A 17595-nucleotide genomic window follows, 5' to 3' on the forward strand; every position below is an offset into this window, starting at 1 on the left:
ATTTGTCTACACGTTTTTGGTCCTGTTCCCGCGCTAAGAGAGCTCCATTTATTGGATCAGAATAGACCTGAAACTCGTCTAAATCTGGCAATCTTGGTTACATCAGTAAGGGCGAATGGCCTTCTATCCATTGATGTACCTAAGTTTCATATCCATATTTGTTTTATTTAGGAATATATCTGGGAAAGAAGGCAGAAGTTGTGAACCTGCTGCTCGCTGTTTTTCTGAAATTTCCGCTTCGTATACATGCACAATATTGGTCCTGTGCCCGCGCAAACATGGCTCAATATTTTCCATCATAAAATACCTGACAATTGTCCAAATCTGGCAATACTGGTGGCTTCTCAAAGGGCGAATGTCCCTCTATCATTGATATAAGTTTCATATCCGTATTAGTTTTTGTTAGCAAAATATCCGCGAAATAAGGTAGAAGTTGTGATCCTGCTGCTCGCTGTTTTTCTGGAATTTTTCTGGACACGGGTCCAATACAGTGATAAGACAAGATACATGTTACTCCAGCTGAATTTGGCATAAAAGTCAGGCAGGGTTGTCCCTTTTGGGCTGTCAAAAGTATTCAGCTTAACGATCTTAATGGTATTCAGTATGCATGTTGCAATCTACTCCTACACACACACACAAGTGTGTATTTGCCCGCAACTGGGGACCCCCTATTGTTCCTCTTTTGTTTGTACTTTAACTTTTTTAGAAGACCACCCATATGTTTTGTACACAGTTGTCAATCGGGGACCCTCTGTCAATCGGGGACCTTATTGTCCTCTATTGTTCAGGGTCCCCAATTGAATGCAGAAACAAACTCAAACCAACTTACCGAAATTAGTGTGTAACTGTGTCGCGTGTGAAACGATGTTTTCAAATGCTCCCATTTCAACATGAATCACTCTCCTGGACTGAAATTTTGACATGAATGTTCCTCATTCGAAACACTTCAACTTGCGACGGATTGTTACGCATTAAAAATTTCTCCTCTTGAGCGATTGCCAAATATCAGTTTCGTGAAATCCTTGTGGAGACCTATACACCTTCAGAAATTCCTTGTGGAGACCTATTCGACCCATTCTCCTGGGTCTCTAAAAAGGCACCACATTTCGAAACACACATACAAACATACATGTAAAGTGTGGACATTCCTTTGTTCTCCTGTAGTTAAGAAAACTTGAGGAAAATGCTGCTTTTTCTCCAACTAGGATAACTCCTTCGAGCTGGATTTTTTATGATGATTTCCTGGACTTTACCTCTTCATTTTGCCTCAAATAACCTAGACCCTAATATGCCTCTTAAACCTTTTTTTTCAGAGAGGGGAAAACATTATGTGGACGTGTGCAAGTCCGCACAATGCCATCGAATCCTGCATTATGTGGACCTCTTTTGTGCAGATGTCCACACTATGTATGACACGCTTGCACACACTTTTCAAAACGGATTGACGCCCTTCGATACACGTAGGGTCTGCTACTGAACGAAACTACAGCCCTCGTCAGGGAAAAATGTACATTTTGAACGAAAAAGATGGTCGAACACCAATCACAAGGTGATATTTGGCCGCCCATACAAGTTGTAGTTGAAATGAGAATGGTCTGCTGCCAATTTCTTGTAGGCCTACGCCAGAAGACCCAAAACACGAGTTACTTTATCTTGAAGATCAATGTCATGACTAACGTGGTAGCTTCTCTTCGCATTTTTAAGAAAACCATTTGGGGAGTTCAGTTCTACAGCAAGAATGCTTAGAGAATATTTAAAAAATCGAAATGCGTCGTTGAGGGCCACAAACGAATCAAGCGATTTCATGATGCCATAATACAGCTCTCGTCCCTCAGTTTCTTGACCTTGCGGCAGTAATAGGGTTTATTGCACAAAAACAGAGAGGAAAAAACGGTAAACTAAGCTAGATTTCATTCTCGACAAGTGACTATGGCCACCTGCCGAAATTCATTAGGACCTTACTCCGGTTCAGACGGGACCGATCAACTTTGTCGTACTATCCAGTGTCGATCAACAATGCCGATGGGAAAGCAAACTTGCTCTCTCTGTCTTACATCGGGCGATTCACAACAACGCGCCTCCATGACTTTGCAACGCGTTGACTAATCATAGTGTGCAAAATCTGTCGACCCAATGCGCGTTTGAAAAGGGTCGACAGTAGGTTGCAGTAGTAATCATTAGGCATAAACACCGGTAAATGATGGTCGTGTTCCATGTATAATCACGACGCAAAGCTTCAGTTTAAGTCCAAAATTCAGTGAAGACCGAGTATTAACGTTCAGAAAGTGCTTGCTTACTTTTTGTCGTTTTATGCGCGCAAACATTATTTGTAGAACCTAATTCAACGACAAAAGAGAGAAAGCCAAGATCTTTTTGGAATATTTTATGGAATAGGGTTTTTCTTTCACCAGAGCTGAAACACGAGGAGAATATACTGCTTTGTGATGTCCCATGCAGACTATTTGGCAAGACCTACTCGGGTCCTCAGGCACGTCAGGAAGGACGTTCTTCCACTGGTAGGTTTCTGACAACCACCTGTCAAATAAACAGAAACTGAAGGGTGTAATGAGGCATTCCAAACCCAACCCCCCCCAAAAAAATCACGTTGACAGGGCATTAAGTGCATGAACGTAAATATTATGGAGATTATTTGCCATACTAAAACATTTGACAAGGGGCCTGCATGACAGTATCATCATTCCAATTGTGGGCCTACACTCTGTTACAAAAACGTAAAATAAAATCCAGTAGGCAAAGCAAGCAAAAAGTATTTTTCAATTAAACAATTGTTTACAAAGCATTAGGTAATTATTGGAATAGAAAGCTTTCTTTGATACAATGCCGTCAGGTTTGGTCGTGCTAAATACGCCAGAGAGCCTTGTACATGTACATGTGAATGAACGGAACAACGTTATGTGTTTACCCATCACAGAATTACCAGTGAGAGTGACAAGAACTCGGGACTGCCGGTTCTCTGCGTGCAGACTCGGAACTGTAGATTCGTGAACGAATGGACTTCGATTCTCTTTGACGTAATGTGGTATCCTGACATCTATTGTGCGAGCTAACCAGGATGATTGTCCATAAGATACAGGAATCAATGTAGCGAATTCAGGAACGTAAACCCGATCGATGCAACGTCAAAGCAACGGCCGGCTTTGGTCAAGCCAAGCGGTTTTACTGATGGCATTATTGAAGCAAACGCCACTGACAGCAGTCGGATCTTATCCATTTTTCTATTTTCACCAGTTTACCTTTAATCTGTGAATGTTATATTTCCAGTTCATCCTTAACCATAACTACGGTTGCCTTATTTTGTTTACAAAATCATCTTCAACATATCTTAAAACGATTTAGATTCAACGATGCTTAAGGGAATGAGTTGGGGCAGTGCTGATGTTGATTGGTGCGAGGATAACTACTCCATTTCTCCATTTGTGGCTGAATTTTACAACACTGTAAGTAGGTTTACATTTGCTTGAACATTAATTGGGTTATCTTTGAAATATTTAGTCTTTATCTGAAAATGGGAGTGCCTTGGAATATGAAAAATGTGACTTTTTTAGCTTCAAATTTGAGTATAAGGTCAAATTGAAAATATCTGTGTTTCCTGCCAAAACAATCTTATTCTAATGATGTGACCATCTCCTTGACTGGTAGCAAGCAGTGTAAGAGTGTATCGTTAATATCCTTATTATTCGCTCTAAAATCAACCTTTTCATCGGTGTACTTTTCTGCATTTGTGGTCTAAAATTTCGGCGTTGCTCGTGAAATTGTAAAACTAAAAGTTGGTGTGACATATTTCTATCCACATTATATGGTCCGCCCACCTATACATTTGATCCTCGCCAATGCCGTTATTTCTGAGACGACTCTTGACAAGTCAAAAGTATATTCTTCGTTGTCTATAAGACATCTCCGTTTTAACATTCCGTTCATATTTTAAAAAGTAGTTTGTTCGAATTCTTTAAATTCCGTGTTGAAGCAACAGCGTAAAGCAGTGGGTACTCCCCTAATGCCCATATGAAATCTGTATACATGTACAACATATATACAAGCTGTACTTTATTTTGCTTTCAGTGCCCCCTCCCCAAAGTTGCACCCCGGTCCCCCCCCCATTTCACCCCCACCGTGAACCACTGGTTAACAAAACTAGATATCAGTTTATTTAAGTTTACAATCGCCACTGATTCCCTTGTTCTTCTTGCTCCAGGTTAGTAACGCTGTCTTCTTTGTGTTCCCGCCCATCATGTGGATGCTCTGTAAGGAGTACGCCCGTTGCATCAATCCCTATATAAAACTGATGTGGGTTTTGCTGATGGTGGTTGGGGCGTTTTCCGCGTACTTCCACTGCACTTTAAGTCTGGTCGGGCAATTGCTAGATGAGGTGGCCATTTTGTGGGCGTTGTCCCTAGGGGCGGGACTCTGGTTTCCGAGGAGATACTATCCCAGGGTACTGAAGGGAGACAGGTATGTGCAGTAATATCTCGTGTATGAACGCTAACAGTATCGCATATAGCTCCACTCAAAAACAAGATGGTTACAATCTTAAAGTCCAGTGTTAAACGAGTGAAAATGTACACGTACATAATGTCCCCGTCCGCACAGTTACGGTTTACGGTTGACAATTTGGAGGATTCATTTTCGGATATATTCGAGGTAAAGCAGAAAACCGAAGGATACATTAATATGCACGCAAACTGCTTTGTGAGGTTCTCATTTTCTATTATGGTGGACATTCTGCCTATCCCGACAACGATCGTTTTTTAGTTCTTCAAAAAGAGGAAATATGCAAAGATTCAAGAAAGACATATACAAACATGTGACCTCGGAAACACCTTGGAAGTCACCAAAATTAATGAATTAGCTGTCTACCCCGGTGCTGGTTGTCTGGCGAAGTTCAAGTAAAGCTTTTAAAATCGCTCGAGCGGTAAACCATACGAGTATGTAAATTTTGCTCCATAAATCGTCTTTGATAAAACGAGACTGTCAGACAATGAAATACCAGTGAAGTAACTAACAAGAGGTGAAACTATATATAAAAGGTAAAAGTATTTCAAACAAAAGCTGTTTAAATAGAGCTCATCATGAACATCCTTGCTCAAATATTGACGAGTGTTGTTTAACTTTCAAACAGCGCGACTGGGAACATAAAATAATAACATATTTAAATAGATATCTAACATTTAGACAACCTTGTTTAATTAACATTTGAAAGAAGGTTTTTTATGTGCACTGTTTAAAAGAGTGTTTGTTTAAATTTTTATTAAATTTTTATACAGTAGGTGTTTAAAATTTGCATTATTTTCAGAAAGCTTTTCCGCAGAATGGTGTTTGCATTAACGCTTTGCGGGACGATGCTTGCTTTCATCAAGCCGTGGTTCAACTCGTTCTTACTTCTAGCCTTCGTCGTTCCGGGATTCTGGACGGCTAATCTTGAGCTTAAAAGGTAAGAGGAAGATGATAAGCGATTCAAAGAAGAGCAAGTCATCTTCTTCATTGTCTGCATTAGGGGAATGGGGAACTTTGAGGACAGGGGGTGACGATTGCTTTCTCGGTTTTTATTCGTGGAATTAATTCCCAGGTACAGAATCAGGGTTGGGTAATGACACGGAGGTGGCAACCATGCAGAAAATTGGGTAGGTCTACATGTACATTGTATCAGTGGTGTATAGTGGTGCATAGACGGGGTAAAGGGGGTAAGAGTCCCAGCCAACGGGGAAAGTGGCCCCATCCACCCCCACCCCCGCTCAGAAGTTTTGTAGGAGGCCTATCAATGAGTGTATTTTCGGCCAGTAGTATGGTCGTGCGAAAATTGCAACTGTAAAATCAACCTTCAGTTTAGAGTATTAATTAGACGGGTGCTCTGACCACCTTGACCGTAGCAACGGTGAGCGTTAGGTGAGTGATACTTATATTCTGTTTTGTTGCGTGCATTTAATCGACCAAAAAGGTTCAAGCACTTATTAAATTGTACAAAATGTTACCTGATATATTCATTGTCATTTGATAAAATCTGGTTAAATTCAGGTTGAAGAATCAGCGAGTAGACCAAATATTTCGAGCCGATGCCATCATGTGGGGAATCTCCATTGCCTGCTGGATTGCCGATCGCACCCTGTGCGATTTCTGGCTCTTTGTGTCTTTCCCCTACCTCCACAGCTTCTGGCATGTCTTCAGCTTGGTGGCTTGTTACTACTCCGTGGTTCTCTTTGCCTACTTCGACGCTACGAGCGAATGTGTCGAGCTGGGGCCTGTGCTACGTTACTGGCCCAACGACAGCGTCGCCAATTTCAAATTCGGTTTGCCGTACATTGCTCTAATGAGCAATCCTTACGAAGATGAACACATGAACAAGGGTTTGTAGCAAGCCTTTGTGATGGGATCTGGGTAAAAGTCCCTTTGGGTCAAACATTTTGTCTTCATGAGCAAAATAAATCATAGTTTCGTTGCACACCGTAAGCAAGTCTAGCTTAAGATGCGTAGGCTATTTTGTAAGATTCGATACCGGCAGTTCAACTTCAAATCGGGTTTTCTTCAATCCTGGTTAGGCACTCTCATTATAATTCCTTTGATCATATATTTTGATGTATGGGAGAACTCAGTCTCAGTTTGAAAATAAAAGGGGATTTTTCATTAGTGGTCCGGTATTTGGTGTGTGACATGAGGACCTATATAAATACAAATAAAAGTTTCATAGGCTTTTGGGAGCAAAAAGAAAAGGAATTTGATCCAAACCCCCAGGGGAATGTTGTGGAAACTCAAGGGACATGAAGGTGATGTTTAATGAAGGGCATGACAGAAGTCCACAGTGGGTAACAGTTGTCTCGGATGACAGCACGATATACGCATTGAAGAATAAAATCTCGAATAAAAAAGCAATATTTTCTGCGTACGCACGTAATAGATTTTTCGCAAGTAGGTGAAACTATCACATACGTACATGAAGCTGACAGGCACGTACGTGAAACTGTCACGTCCGTGCGTGACGCTAAAACTACCACGTAAGTGCATGTACGTGACAGTATCGAGTACGTACGCGAGTTTCAAGTTCACGTATGTTCGAGAAAAAAATATATATATTGTGTGTGAGGCGATAATTAATACGTCTCCGAAGTGAAGAGGTTTTTATACGTATTGAAACACATGTATTTATGCAAACTGGTTTTGTTTTTAATACGCAAAAATAATGTTAAATACATTCTTACGGCACCGTAGTTAGATTTGACTGTCACACGAGTTTTATTTTTAGTTAAATCCATTAAGCCTATATCTGATATATATTCATCCTTGGTTTATTCATATGATTATGAATTACATAAGTATCAAAAGTATCCAGCAACAAAGCTCGTTATTATAAGTTCCAGAATCCTGTGTGAAACTTGAAAGATATGTATTTTCCACAGAGAAGTCAAAATTTACATTCGTGTCCTCCCCCTCCCAAAAAAGTTATCGTGTGCAACTAAAAAGTATTCATACATTCTTAAATTTCATCAATGCAGCAAGGACAACTCGGACATTAATACATGTTCAAGTTTTGGAGAGTTTTTATTGAAAGTTTTTCACAATTTCAACGATCTGACAAACGAAATATTTCAACCAAAATAAAGTCATTCGTTTCTATCAACACAGATGTACTTCATAAAGAGCTTATACCGTGCACGTCCAAAAGACTCGAGTTTAATTTACTTTCAAACATACAGCAAGAGTTGCTCTGGTTTTTTTCTGAGTGTGTGTCTGTGTTTTCCTTTTTAGAATGCAAGTGTACATTTGAAACGTTGCAGAAACCTGAAACCCCAAACCAGACATGCCATGACAAAACGGCGGGGTTTCAGTAAATATAAACTGATAGCTTAAGCCACACCTTTGAGCAACTTTGAGTAAGCAGCAAGATTGCTGCATCTACTTTCTGTCGAAGTACATGATTTCTTGTCAAAATCTTCAAATGCAGCAGTAAATTTGCCAAGGAGATGACATTCCTACAGTGAAATTCACTCGAATGCTAGTTCACACCTTTACCCCTTGAAGTGTACATTTTGGAAAGGTACACCTGAAGTGTGAAGGACGTATGCATATCACCTGCCTGTTGGTCTGGTCAGACCATCCTAGTAATGGCTTCTTAAACTCTGGCGGGGGGTTAGACTGCTTGTTATTTACGTAAATTTGTTTGTTCCTCTTTACACTGTTTGTGAGTAATATTTGCACCTTTTATGAATTATTTTTCCACTTTTTATGGGGGTGAGTATCTGCAAATTCAATCACTGTTTTCGCCTGGCAAAATGGTTGTATCAAACTGTTGTTCCACATTTATCATTATTTCTCTGAACAATAAAGCTATAAATCTATTAAGAACATATTTTATATCATTCATGAGCTCCTAAACATGCTATCAATAACTGCAAGAAAATGCAATAAATTTGGAACAATTACAGAGTATTTTTTTTCGAGTTACTTTTTTAATTGTTAGTCTTGTTTTGTAATCACCATTCTTTTAATTTATAGTATGTTATCATAGCCACACCCATGGCATTTCCACTGAAATCATTGTCAGTGACCTGAAGGTCACGGCAGGTCAGAGAGCAAAGGTCACTGAGGTCAGTAGTCTTTGCCACCTCTTGTTTGTCCAAAGAGTAAATCTTGAGTAGAAGCCCCGGTCCAGCGCTGCGTTGAATCTTACAGCCTTGGATGTTCACTGATGTACTGCTTCTGGGAACTTTTCGTTCCAGCTGTTGTAGGGACTGTGATGAATAAGAAACAAATCCCTATTGTTTTGCAAATGAAGGGGTTCAGTTTACACTGCCAATAACAAAAGAGGGATTACAAAACATTACTGAGAACTTGACTTACATGATTTCCAAGCGATGAAGACTTTCAAGAAAGTTTGGCCTAATTTTGTCTCATCTGTGTTAATTTTCAAATCATTATGCAACAAAGCAATACTTGGGAGATGTTTTCTTTAGAGACAAATATTTCAATCGCTGTTAGTTAGGAAATACAGTGAGCCCAGGTAAGTGACCTTTGGGAGGTGAAATATACAGAAATGTCTGACCAAAATATCTAAACTACAAAAGAATAAATAAGAAGGATCAAAGGTCGGGAATTAAAACTAGACAATCACGAGAAATGTTCCATCTGCAATGGTGTATCACGTACAACACCTTGGCTCATACAGCAAGCATTACTCAATCTTTAGGGCACATACATTCACCAGGATGTTAAAAACAACCTGTTGGTTTCAGAGGTATTTAACACCAACACAAGACAAGCCCAGAACAGTGGCTGCTGATTGGCTATGACTCGATATAAGCAACTCAGGTGGGAAATGATAACTTCTCCCTCCCTTCTCCTGAGTAAAGGCCTCTTTTCACATGACATGTTGGTTGCATGAAAAATTGATGTGAGATATTTCGAAATGCAATTTATATTTTTGTGCTAAAGCAAATGCAACCAGTCCCCGAAAGACCCAGACAACGTCGTTACAGAGGTCAGATGACTGAACTTTGATATGGAGATTGACCTAACATTTCATGATTGGGCCAGTTCACACATGACTGTCACACCAGTCTGTTAAGCTTGCTTAATGCACAAACATCACACAGCCATGAACTATCGCCAAAAGCTGAAATCCACCAGTGCCCAGTGTTCACCACTGCATGACCAACTTTAAAGTAACTTCTGTACTTTGGGTAGATCACAGGGAAACATACATCGATACGGACTCCGCACATATCCTCCGCCATTACCGTCTCGCTGCCCTTGCCGCAATCATGGATGTAGCAGCCTTTCACGTGGAGTTTGGATCCTTGGAATGCATGGAGGCCTGGGGCCTGGTTGGTGAAAAAAAAATCATGCCACTTTGGTTTTTAGAAAGCTCTCAATGAATTCTAAATGTTTTTCTACACTCTATAAAATGGAAACATTTCCTCTCAGTTTGCCACAGCATTCCCATGATTTTGTGAATGTCTGATTATATTGTGTCAAGTGTACAATACTTTTTAAATCCCGAATTATTTCTTTTAAAATCCCGATTTTCAGTGGGTAACTCGTGAGAACATTTACCTGATATAAAGGCATTTTTTGGACATGTACATATAAATATTTGTGAAGGAAAGGACTAATAGTGTTTTCTGTTGGCATAGATTGAAGAATTTTGCACAACTCTTCTATGAACAAGAATGCACTTACCTGAGCTCCGTAGATTTCACAGTCTTGGATATCCAGATGACAATGGGTTACAACCACTCCAGTGGAACTGCAGAGAAACCGGCAGTTGGTCAGTTGTGTTGACCCAGAGACCACCTCAAGGAGTCCCCTAAAGTGGGTGGAGTCACTCTGATCGATGAAGGTCATGTTGCTCATGGAGAGACTGCGACCACAACAGCCTACAAACAAGTCATCTTCAGGATCTCGACACTTGCTGACGATCACAACATCCTCTGGACCTCCAATACCTAACAACAACTCATTTATATTTCTAATTGGCCAGTAAAACTGCTCATAAAGAGCACCTCTAAGGAAAACATGTTTTCTCTGATTTTGTCTGTTCAAATAAATGCGGAAACATCCAGATTGAATGTAGTGTCATTTGTCTTCAGAGCTCAAATATTACAAACTTAAACATGCTTTTTTCTGTTCATACAAAGATGTGAATTCTGAATGTAAAATACGTCATTCAGAGAAAACAGAAAAATGGGGAGCCCTCGCCCTGTGTTCGTAGTGGATACACCCATGTGCATGCCAAACAATGGGCTACATGCATTGTTGTGACTCCTTTTGTCAGGTTGGGTCATAAATGTTCCTTAACTTAACAACTGCTAAAGAGAAGGACTTACGGATTTGTAAATCCAACTCAATATTACCTCTTATTGTGACAGACCGTACAATGCTATTGAGACCGTCTCCAGGGTAGGTCCCGGGCAGAATGAGAATAGTGTCATCGTCATAGCAACTGGCTACAGCTGACGCGGGTGTGGCATGCGTCTCTACTACTGTCTCCTCAGGCAGCTGAAGGTCCTATGACAGATTTTTTGGGGGGTGGGGTTGTCGAATTGCTTAGTTGAAAACAATTATTCACAGATGTTTAAAGAGATCCGATTAGGATATAATGCCACAAGTGCAGGCATTATTGTGAGCCCACTTCATGGATACGTTGGGAAGTACTCAGGTCAAAAAACAACTGAGAAAGGAATCATAACAGTTACAGTTGACTCCCTCATTTTCACAAAGGGGAGTGGAAAAGAAGGAAAAACAAGAATTCTCAAAATTTGTTCTTTATAAGAGTATTTTGTTTTTAATAGTATTCTTTATAACAAGGGTCGACTGTAACATAGAATTAATTTTGGGCAGGGGACTCATCACTGCTTTGCGAATCAGTAACATTGGGTGCAATTTGCCGATCTGCGCAACGGGCCCAATCTGTGCAATTGGTCAACCCTGTATGAAATCTGCAACTTTACTGCTCTTTTTTTGAAACAATATTTCTCAACCGTAAATTAGAACAAAAATGATTGGCTGATGTTGAATTGTTGGCAAATCGTATAATATAAATTAAAGATTGACTTCTTTCACTAAGATTGAGCAATCATGCATCTCGACCAATCACTCCAAACATATAGACATGTATGTATTCTGAAGCACACTTCGAAAAGTGTATGGCAAAGAAAAGCTATCCAATGAAAGAAAGGCATGGAAAGGCAAACAATGGGAAATTGAATATAGTGGTGTTCTGCAATTCCAAATTTTAATGTAGACAAAAATTTTCCACCCTGAAGCTGGATAATCAATTTAGCAATACCAACCTGCATCATGCCAAGAGTAATTTTCTCAGCAACAATGTGTGTTACTGGCTCCTTGTGGCATCGCGTTTGACGACTCTCCACAGCCGACTTCAGCTTCCATTCCACGTCACCCCTAGGAATCTCCATCAGGTGCCTGAAAAAGAGTGACAGGGCACTAGAAGTCCTTTTCTGAAGGGCCGTAAAATATGCATTAAAAAGGGCATTCTTGTGATGGATATAAAAAATTCACGGAAAGAAACCATCAATTTCCATCAAAGTTAAATGGACAATTTGATTAAGCATAAATTGGGGGTCAAAACAAATAAGGAACCCTTGCTTCAAAGTGGAAAATAGAGAAAGGTTCAAGTAGCCATGGTGTTGAGTTTTAGTTCATATATTTTTCATTTGAGATATAAACTGCAGTGTGCACCACCGTTTGGAATGAATAACACCGGCAAGAGTCGGATGTTATCAAAAATCATCCACCCTATGACACAAAACAAAAAATCCTTTTTACTAATCCAAAAATAATGTATCGTATATGGAGAGAATATCCCAATGGATTCAGGCATTAAGACAATTTAATTTTGGATTCAAATTACTAGACGAGGAAAAACATCTATGACATGAGTTTACAATCTAACTGTTGGTTAACACACTGTTGATGAATGCTTTATTGCCAACCAAGTGATTCTGATGCACAGCCTAAGAACACCTGTTTCACCTCATTACAGGGTTCTCCATCATTTCCAAATCTCCTTCCAGAATCTCAATATCCTTCCACAGTTGTGCCATCTTGTAGACTTCTAGCTCAGGCAACGTCTTTGTAGGAAGGTCACTGGTTTGGCTGTCCTGGTCATTATCCCTCATTTTGGAGATGTCGCCACATTTGCCGTTATTGCTGTGGTCCCCAAGCTCACCTTGGTCACTCTTTTGCTCTTTGTCACCAAAACTGTCAATGTCCTCCTTATGTTTGTCACTGTCATCCATGTCCACATAGACTAGGTTCTTGTCACTCTCGATGGAAATGCCCTGGTCTTGCTCATCAATCTCTACCCGTATGTCACTGTCCATAACTTTATCAGTATGACATGTATTGCCATTGTCCTTGTCACTGTTACAATTCTGCCTGTCAGCATCCTTTTTATTGTCCCCACTCTTTTCACTTGTGTCTTTGTCTCTGCTAACATTATGGTCAACATCCTTGTCACTGTCACTGTCTGTGTCACTGTACCCAACTTCATCATACTTTTCTATGTAGTCTTGCTTTTTGCGGAGCACTCGGAACTTTGTCTGGTATTCTGTTATAGTGTTCTGGTACTTGAGTGTTAGTCCAGGGGAGACATTTTTCTCCATGACATCAAAATATCTGCAAATAAGAGGAGTCATGTATTCAGTGAATTGGTTGCAAAACATATAGTTGGCTCCACAAAACATCTGAATGTAATTGTGATTACCCTGGACAAGAAAAAGTGAGGAACTTCTTCATAAGAGAGGAATAAATCAGTGTAAATATCTCTGAACTTTCTGTTATGGTTTTATGATCAGCTAGTAGCACTGGTCCATCCAGACGAAATCCATACTTGATGCTCATATTTGTGCACTTTAATAGGTGTTTTTCAGTGAAACTATTACATCTTTAAATACCAGGATAATCAGGTCTGAGTTGAAACTCAAAGCTAAGTCAGTCCTTGTGCTTCCTAAATCAAACCTTCTGCAAGGACCAAAAATGTACTTGTGCCAAGTTCCATTAACAAAGTTTCACAGATAATATCAAACCATTATCTCCCTGATATTGAGATTGAGGCTCCCCCTGATGAGATTAAGGTGGCAAAAAACAAGAATCAAAATACATTAACACAATGGCCTGCAGCAAATGAGAGATATTTTAACCATACACGTACCAACAGGGCCTAAAATATCGGCCATAGTTTAATTCCAAAATCAAAATTAGAAGCCATTAGCCTACTGCGGTGGTGCAGCCCTTGTCCTAACCATGAAATACAAACCATGTTTTACAAATACATCACGTGCCTTTTTGACCAACACCTATACATTAAGCTTAAGAATGGGCACGAGAGTGACAATGGTACTGCAATTATGGCATCTCCTCAAAGTAGTGTTTATGATGTCATGGTCCTTCAAATAAATCAATCATGCATTCCGTGGCCTTCTTCGCCAGAATAATCTGAAGGTAAAACATTCCTCTAAATTCTTGCATTTCAGTTATTTTTACTCAGATTTTTCTTTTCTTGTTTAGCACGAATGGGCAACATTGCCCCCAAGAAAGGCTGAGGTGGCCACCAAAATGAGTGAGGTGGGCAGTCTCACATTGGAATAGGCCGGCTAAACTATGCAAATTTAGTTACCATCTGATAATACAAGTTCATATCTTACAGTTTCAATCTTGGTTGGAAATGGTGTTGGACAAACTTGCGAATTCCATACATGAAGTTGAAAACGTCACTGAGACGCCATATGTAGGTGAAGAAAAACCTGTGAGAGTGAAGTTGCCATTCAATGTTGATTTAAAGAGATAAAAATAAAATAGAAATTTTCAAGACACACTTTTATCCCTGCAATAAAGAGGGCCTTATGTTTGACCTGTGAAATGAAAATGTTTTCCCCGTCTTTCATCAGCACTAGTCAAGATCAGGCACAAGACCAGTGATACATGTAAGTAGGCCTACAGTAACAAGCTGAAGGAATGCTTTTTTACTACAGTTGATTAAAATGGCTTGTGACTTGAATTCAGATTGGTTAATTTACATATTTAGTACCTTGTGTGTTCTACAACCAATGCCGCCTCATCGATGTCGCCAGAGTCAACATGGACTGGGAACAACTCTATTACATTCACTTTGTAGTTGTGATCCTACAGAAGGAAGATTTTTGCAAACTGAGCTTGCTAAAGAAAAAAAGACAATGTTGTAGTGCTTGAAACTTGTACTTTCATTTTAACCTGTGCTCTATTTACACCTTATTATATACGATGGTCCAGGTAATTTTGAAGGGCTTCCTTCACCCAAGAAAATTACCTTCAGGTAAGAATTGACTTGTTCCTCCGTGACAGAAACACTGGTGGAACCTGGGAGGCAACAGAATGGCTCGGCTTTCTCCACAGTCATCATGATTGGAAACGACTCCCGTAGCACTACATCCATCTGGACAATTCAAAAAAAATTTAACAAATCTAAGTTTACAGGAGTGATTGAGAAAGGCTGTCCCTTTGCAAACAATTTCTGTAACTAATTCTTTGGGAACCGTCCACTTTTTCATCATTTTTCAGAAGTGTACAAGAACACTCATTTGCTGATCCCATCCTACTCTTGAGAATACTTGAACGGGTAAACATGAAATTCCTGTCCTGGGTGTAAAACTCATTTCACTATGTCTGAAAGACGTGAATCATAAAAAAAATGAAAAAAATTATGGCTCGTAACCGAAGAATTACTATGTCCTTGCTCTTTAGCAATTTTGCCTTAATTTTAAACTTGCGTTCACATTTCTGAACATTCTTCTGCAAACGAGAAAAAAAGTTGTAAGTATAGCATAAAATAACTTTTCGGGCATGATTCTGGAAAGAATTTGGGTAAATACATGTACACCTACTTCATCAGTTTGTTTTTACTTTTCGTTCATGTAGGCTACACAAGCTCCCCCATATTCATTTGTACAGTAAATTTTCAATGAAACAGCATGCAGAAACCAAAACCCCACAGTTGGCCATGCTACCTGAACCAGCAAGTCACAAGCAAGATCCACTGATCGCCATACGGCTTGATAACCCCTCAGCTCTGACGTGTTATCGGCAACATAGTAGGCAAATGTTTGCTGGACGTCGTGATGTGGTTTGTGGTACAACAAAATCTTCAAGATGCCATCACGCCGATCTTCGTAGCTCAGACTCGAAAAATCGAAAACCTCCGGCATCTTCAAGGCTGGTAGTCGGAAGTCGTCATCAGTGCGGCCTGGGTCATCCTCATTTACATGGTTAACTGGCTTTGGAACATTCTTGTCAACAAACAAGCTTTCCGCAACTTTGTTTGGTGACACGTCGGGCCTGTGGACATCTTGAATTTCCCGCCATTTATTAATGGGCGTCGTGTCTCCTCTTTTATTGCCGTTCTTTGCGCCAGGCGGATTGTCAAAATCTGAATCATCGACATCGTAACAGATCTTCTGTCTCTTCGCAGGGATGTTGAGGTCCTGGACATCGTCTGAGACCAATATTTCAGACACACCTGAGGACATTTTGACAATAGCCCTATGAACATGTATGGTGTCCACTCATGTTGAATCATTGAAGAGAAGGATTTAACTTAGCCTCACTGTCAAAGAGACCCCACGTGAAGCATAAGCAGCCGGCCTGCCGTGCAATCGTTACCACAACTTCGACCGCGTGTTACCAAAATATTGTTCAGCGTAGTAGAGGGCGCCCTGTGCCCGTTCTGAGTACGTTTGCCAAAGCTTTACGATAAGGGCGTTTTAAAATACATATTTAGTAGAAGACTGTTAACTTACGCTCGTCGATATAGCATCAGCAAGGACAGAAGGGGAAACGGAGGAGAACACACCCATCACCCATTTGCAGCGTGTAAAAGCCCTAGAACGTGGCATCACTCCTCGGGAAAGGCTGTATAACTTGAAGGTTGGCTGGAAAAATTCTACGGAAAGAAACATTTTGCAACCCCCCCCAAAAAATCCCCCCCCCAAAAAAGGATTCTGGATTAATAATGCTGGAGACATGACTAACACTGAATCTAGGTTGTATCATTGGCCTATTTTGAATTTTTTAGTCGTCGTCGATTTCGCAGTAGCAGTGTCGAGAACGGTTACGAAATCACCTTCAGCTTGAGTGTTCACACAGCTGGAAAGGCGTCCGTTATTCTGTAGTAGGTTTCATTTTTTTCGCGAACAAAAATGGGTTGACCTCGAAGCAAATTCGCCATTATCGTTATGATTCCATCCTCCAACATTGCTTCGTCTAACCTTTGATCCGAAAAAAAAAATCTATTTAAGTGTATGCATGGTGCATTGGGGTTGTTTGAATGAACAATGAATCGTATAATCTTTGAGTAGATAATTGAGGGGGATGGGTGGAGCTTTGGGGGCTGGGGTGCAGGGGACTGTGCTCTTGAAGATAAGTAGTATAGGCCAAGAGGTTATGTGAGCATCCTCAGCCAAGAATTTTTTATCACTAAGACACGCTCGTTACCAAGAAGGAGACCCTGTGCTAGTAATTAATTTTGGAATTCAAAATCTTGAACATGATTTTGGTCCCATTATTATTAGAGAACCAGTTTGCATCTTCGTTTTCTCTGATGTGGTTTTTAGAACTGTTCTATTTCTGTTATATCATAACTGACAGCCACAGACAACCTAAACATGATTGAGCTATTCCTCAGACCCAAATATTCTTTCCGGAATCATAAAGTTTGGCGATTACTCTTTGATTATTTCCACAATGAGCGCTGAAATTAAATCAATGACTCCTGCACATTAATGCTCAAACCAAAAACAAATCGCGAGCCACGCCTTCAAAAGGTGTGTCGATCACACAACCACATGATAATGTTGTCAGGGCGCCCTCTCCTGTCACTTCGAGCAGATGAGGTTTCTAAACCTTGTTATCATTTTCACATTGGATTATTTTTTGAGAATTCGTCCCGTGGATTAAGACCCCATCCCTCGATACCGCTTAGTTTTGTACGCCAGACATATCCCCGAGTATTTTTAAGCCATAAGTCTGGGTGTATTTCTTTTCTTTAACCGTACATTTTGAAAACATTTCTGGGGCACAAGCTGAAGCCGTATC

General features: G+C 40.2%; 2 protein-coding genes across 2 annotated transcripts; one reads left to right on the plus strand and one right to left on the minus strand.

The window, feature by feature from the left end:
• The first annotated feature begins 3151 nt into the window (after positions 1-3151).
• On the plus strand, positions 3152-7390 carry LOC110975614 (alkaline ceramidase 2-like). The gene is made up of 4 exons (XM_022228213.2): positions 3152-3458; positions 4214-4470; positions 5312-5449; positions 6031-7390. The coding sequence occupies exons 1-4, from the start codon at positions 3366-3368 to the stop codon at positions 6365-6367; spliced, it is 825 nt and encodes a 274-aa protein (XP_022083905.1). The 5' UTR covers positions 3152-3365; the 3' UTR covers positions 6368-7390.
• Positions 7391-7529: 139 nt separating this feature from the next.
• Positions 7530-16189, minus strand: LOC110975721 (SHC SH2 domain-binding protein 1-like). The gene is made up of 10 exons (XM_022228438.2): positions 15513-16189; positions 14816-14941; positions 14558-14652; positions 14175-14273; positions 12502-13146; positions 11799-11931; positions 10860-11013; positions 10186-10451; positions 9708-9827; positions 7530-8738 (listed from the first exon to the last, which is right to left on the minus strand). The coding sequence occupies exons 1-10, from the start codon at positions 16029-16031 to the stop codon at positions 8481-8483; spliced, it is 2415 nt and encodes an 804-aa protein (XP_022084130.2). The 5' UTR covers positions 16032-16189; the 3' UTR covers positions 7530-8480.
• Positions 16190-17595: the final 1406 nt, after the last annotated feature.

The sequence above is a fragment of the Acanthaster planci genome, linkage group LG06, assembly GCF_054643075.1.
Source record: "Acanthaster planci isolate LZ-2023a linkage group LG06, COTS_SCS, whole genome shotgun sequence".
Lineage (NCBI taxonomy): Eukaryota > Metazoa > Echinodermata > Asteroidea > Valvatida > Acanthasteridae > Acanthaster > Acanthaster planci.

Excerpts from the sequence above, each read along its gene's own strand:
- LOC110975721 (XM_022228438.2), bottom strand. The coding sequence starts at position 16,031 with ATGTCCTCAGGTGTGTCTGAAATATTGGTCTCAGACGATGTCCAGGAC. Across the intron at positions 14,274-14,557 it reads TTGGTTGTAGAACACACAAG|GTTTTTCTTCACCTACATAT; the intron begins GTACTAAATATG and ends TCACTCTCACAG. Across the intron at positions 11,014-11,798 it reads TTACTCTTGGCATGATGCAG|GACCTTCAGCTGCCTGAGGA; the intron begins GTTGGTATTGCT and ends AATCTGTCATAG.
- LOC110975614 (XM_022228213.2), top strand. The coding sequence starts at position 3,366 with ATGCTTAAGGGAATGAGTTGGGGCAGTGCTGATGTTGATTGGTGCGAG. Across the intron at positions 3,459-4,213 it reads TGGCTGAATTTTACAACACT|GTTAGTAACGCTGTCTTCTT; the intron begins GTAAGTAGGTTT and ends TTCTTGCTCCAG. Across the intron at positions 4,471-5,311 it reads AGGGTACTGAAGGGAGACAG|AAAGCTTTTCCGCAGAATGG; the intron begins GTATGTGCAGTA and ends CATTATTTTCAG.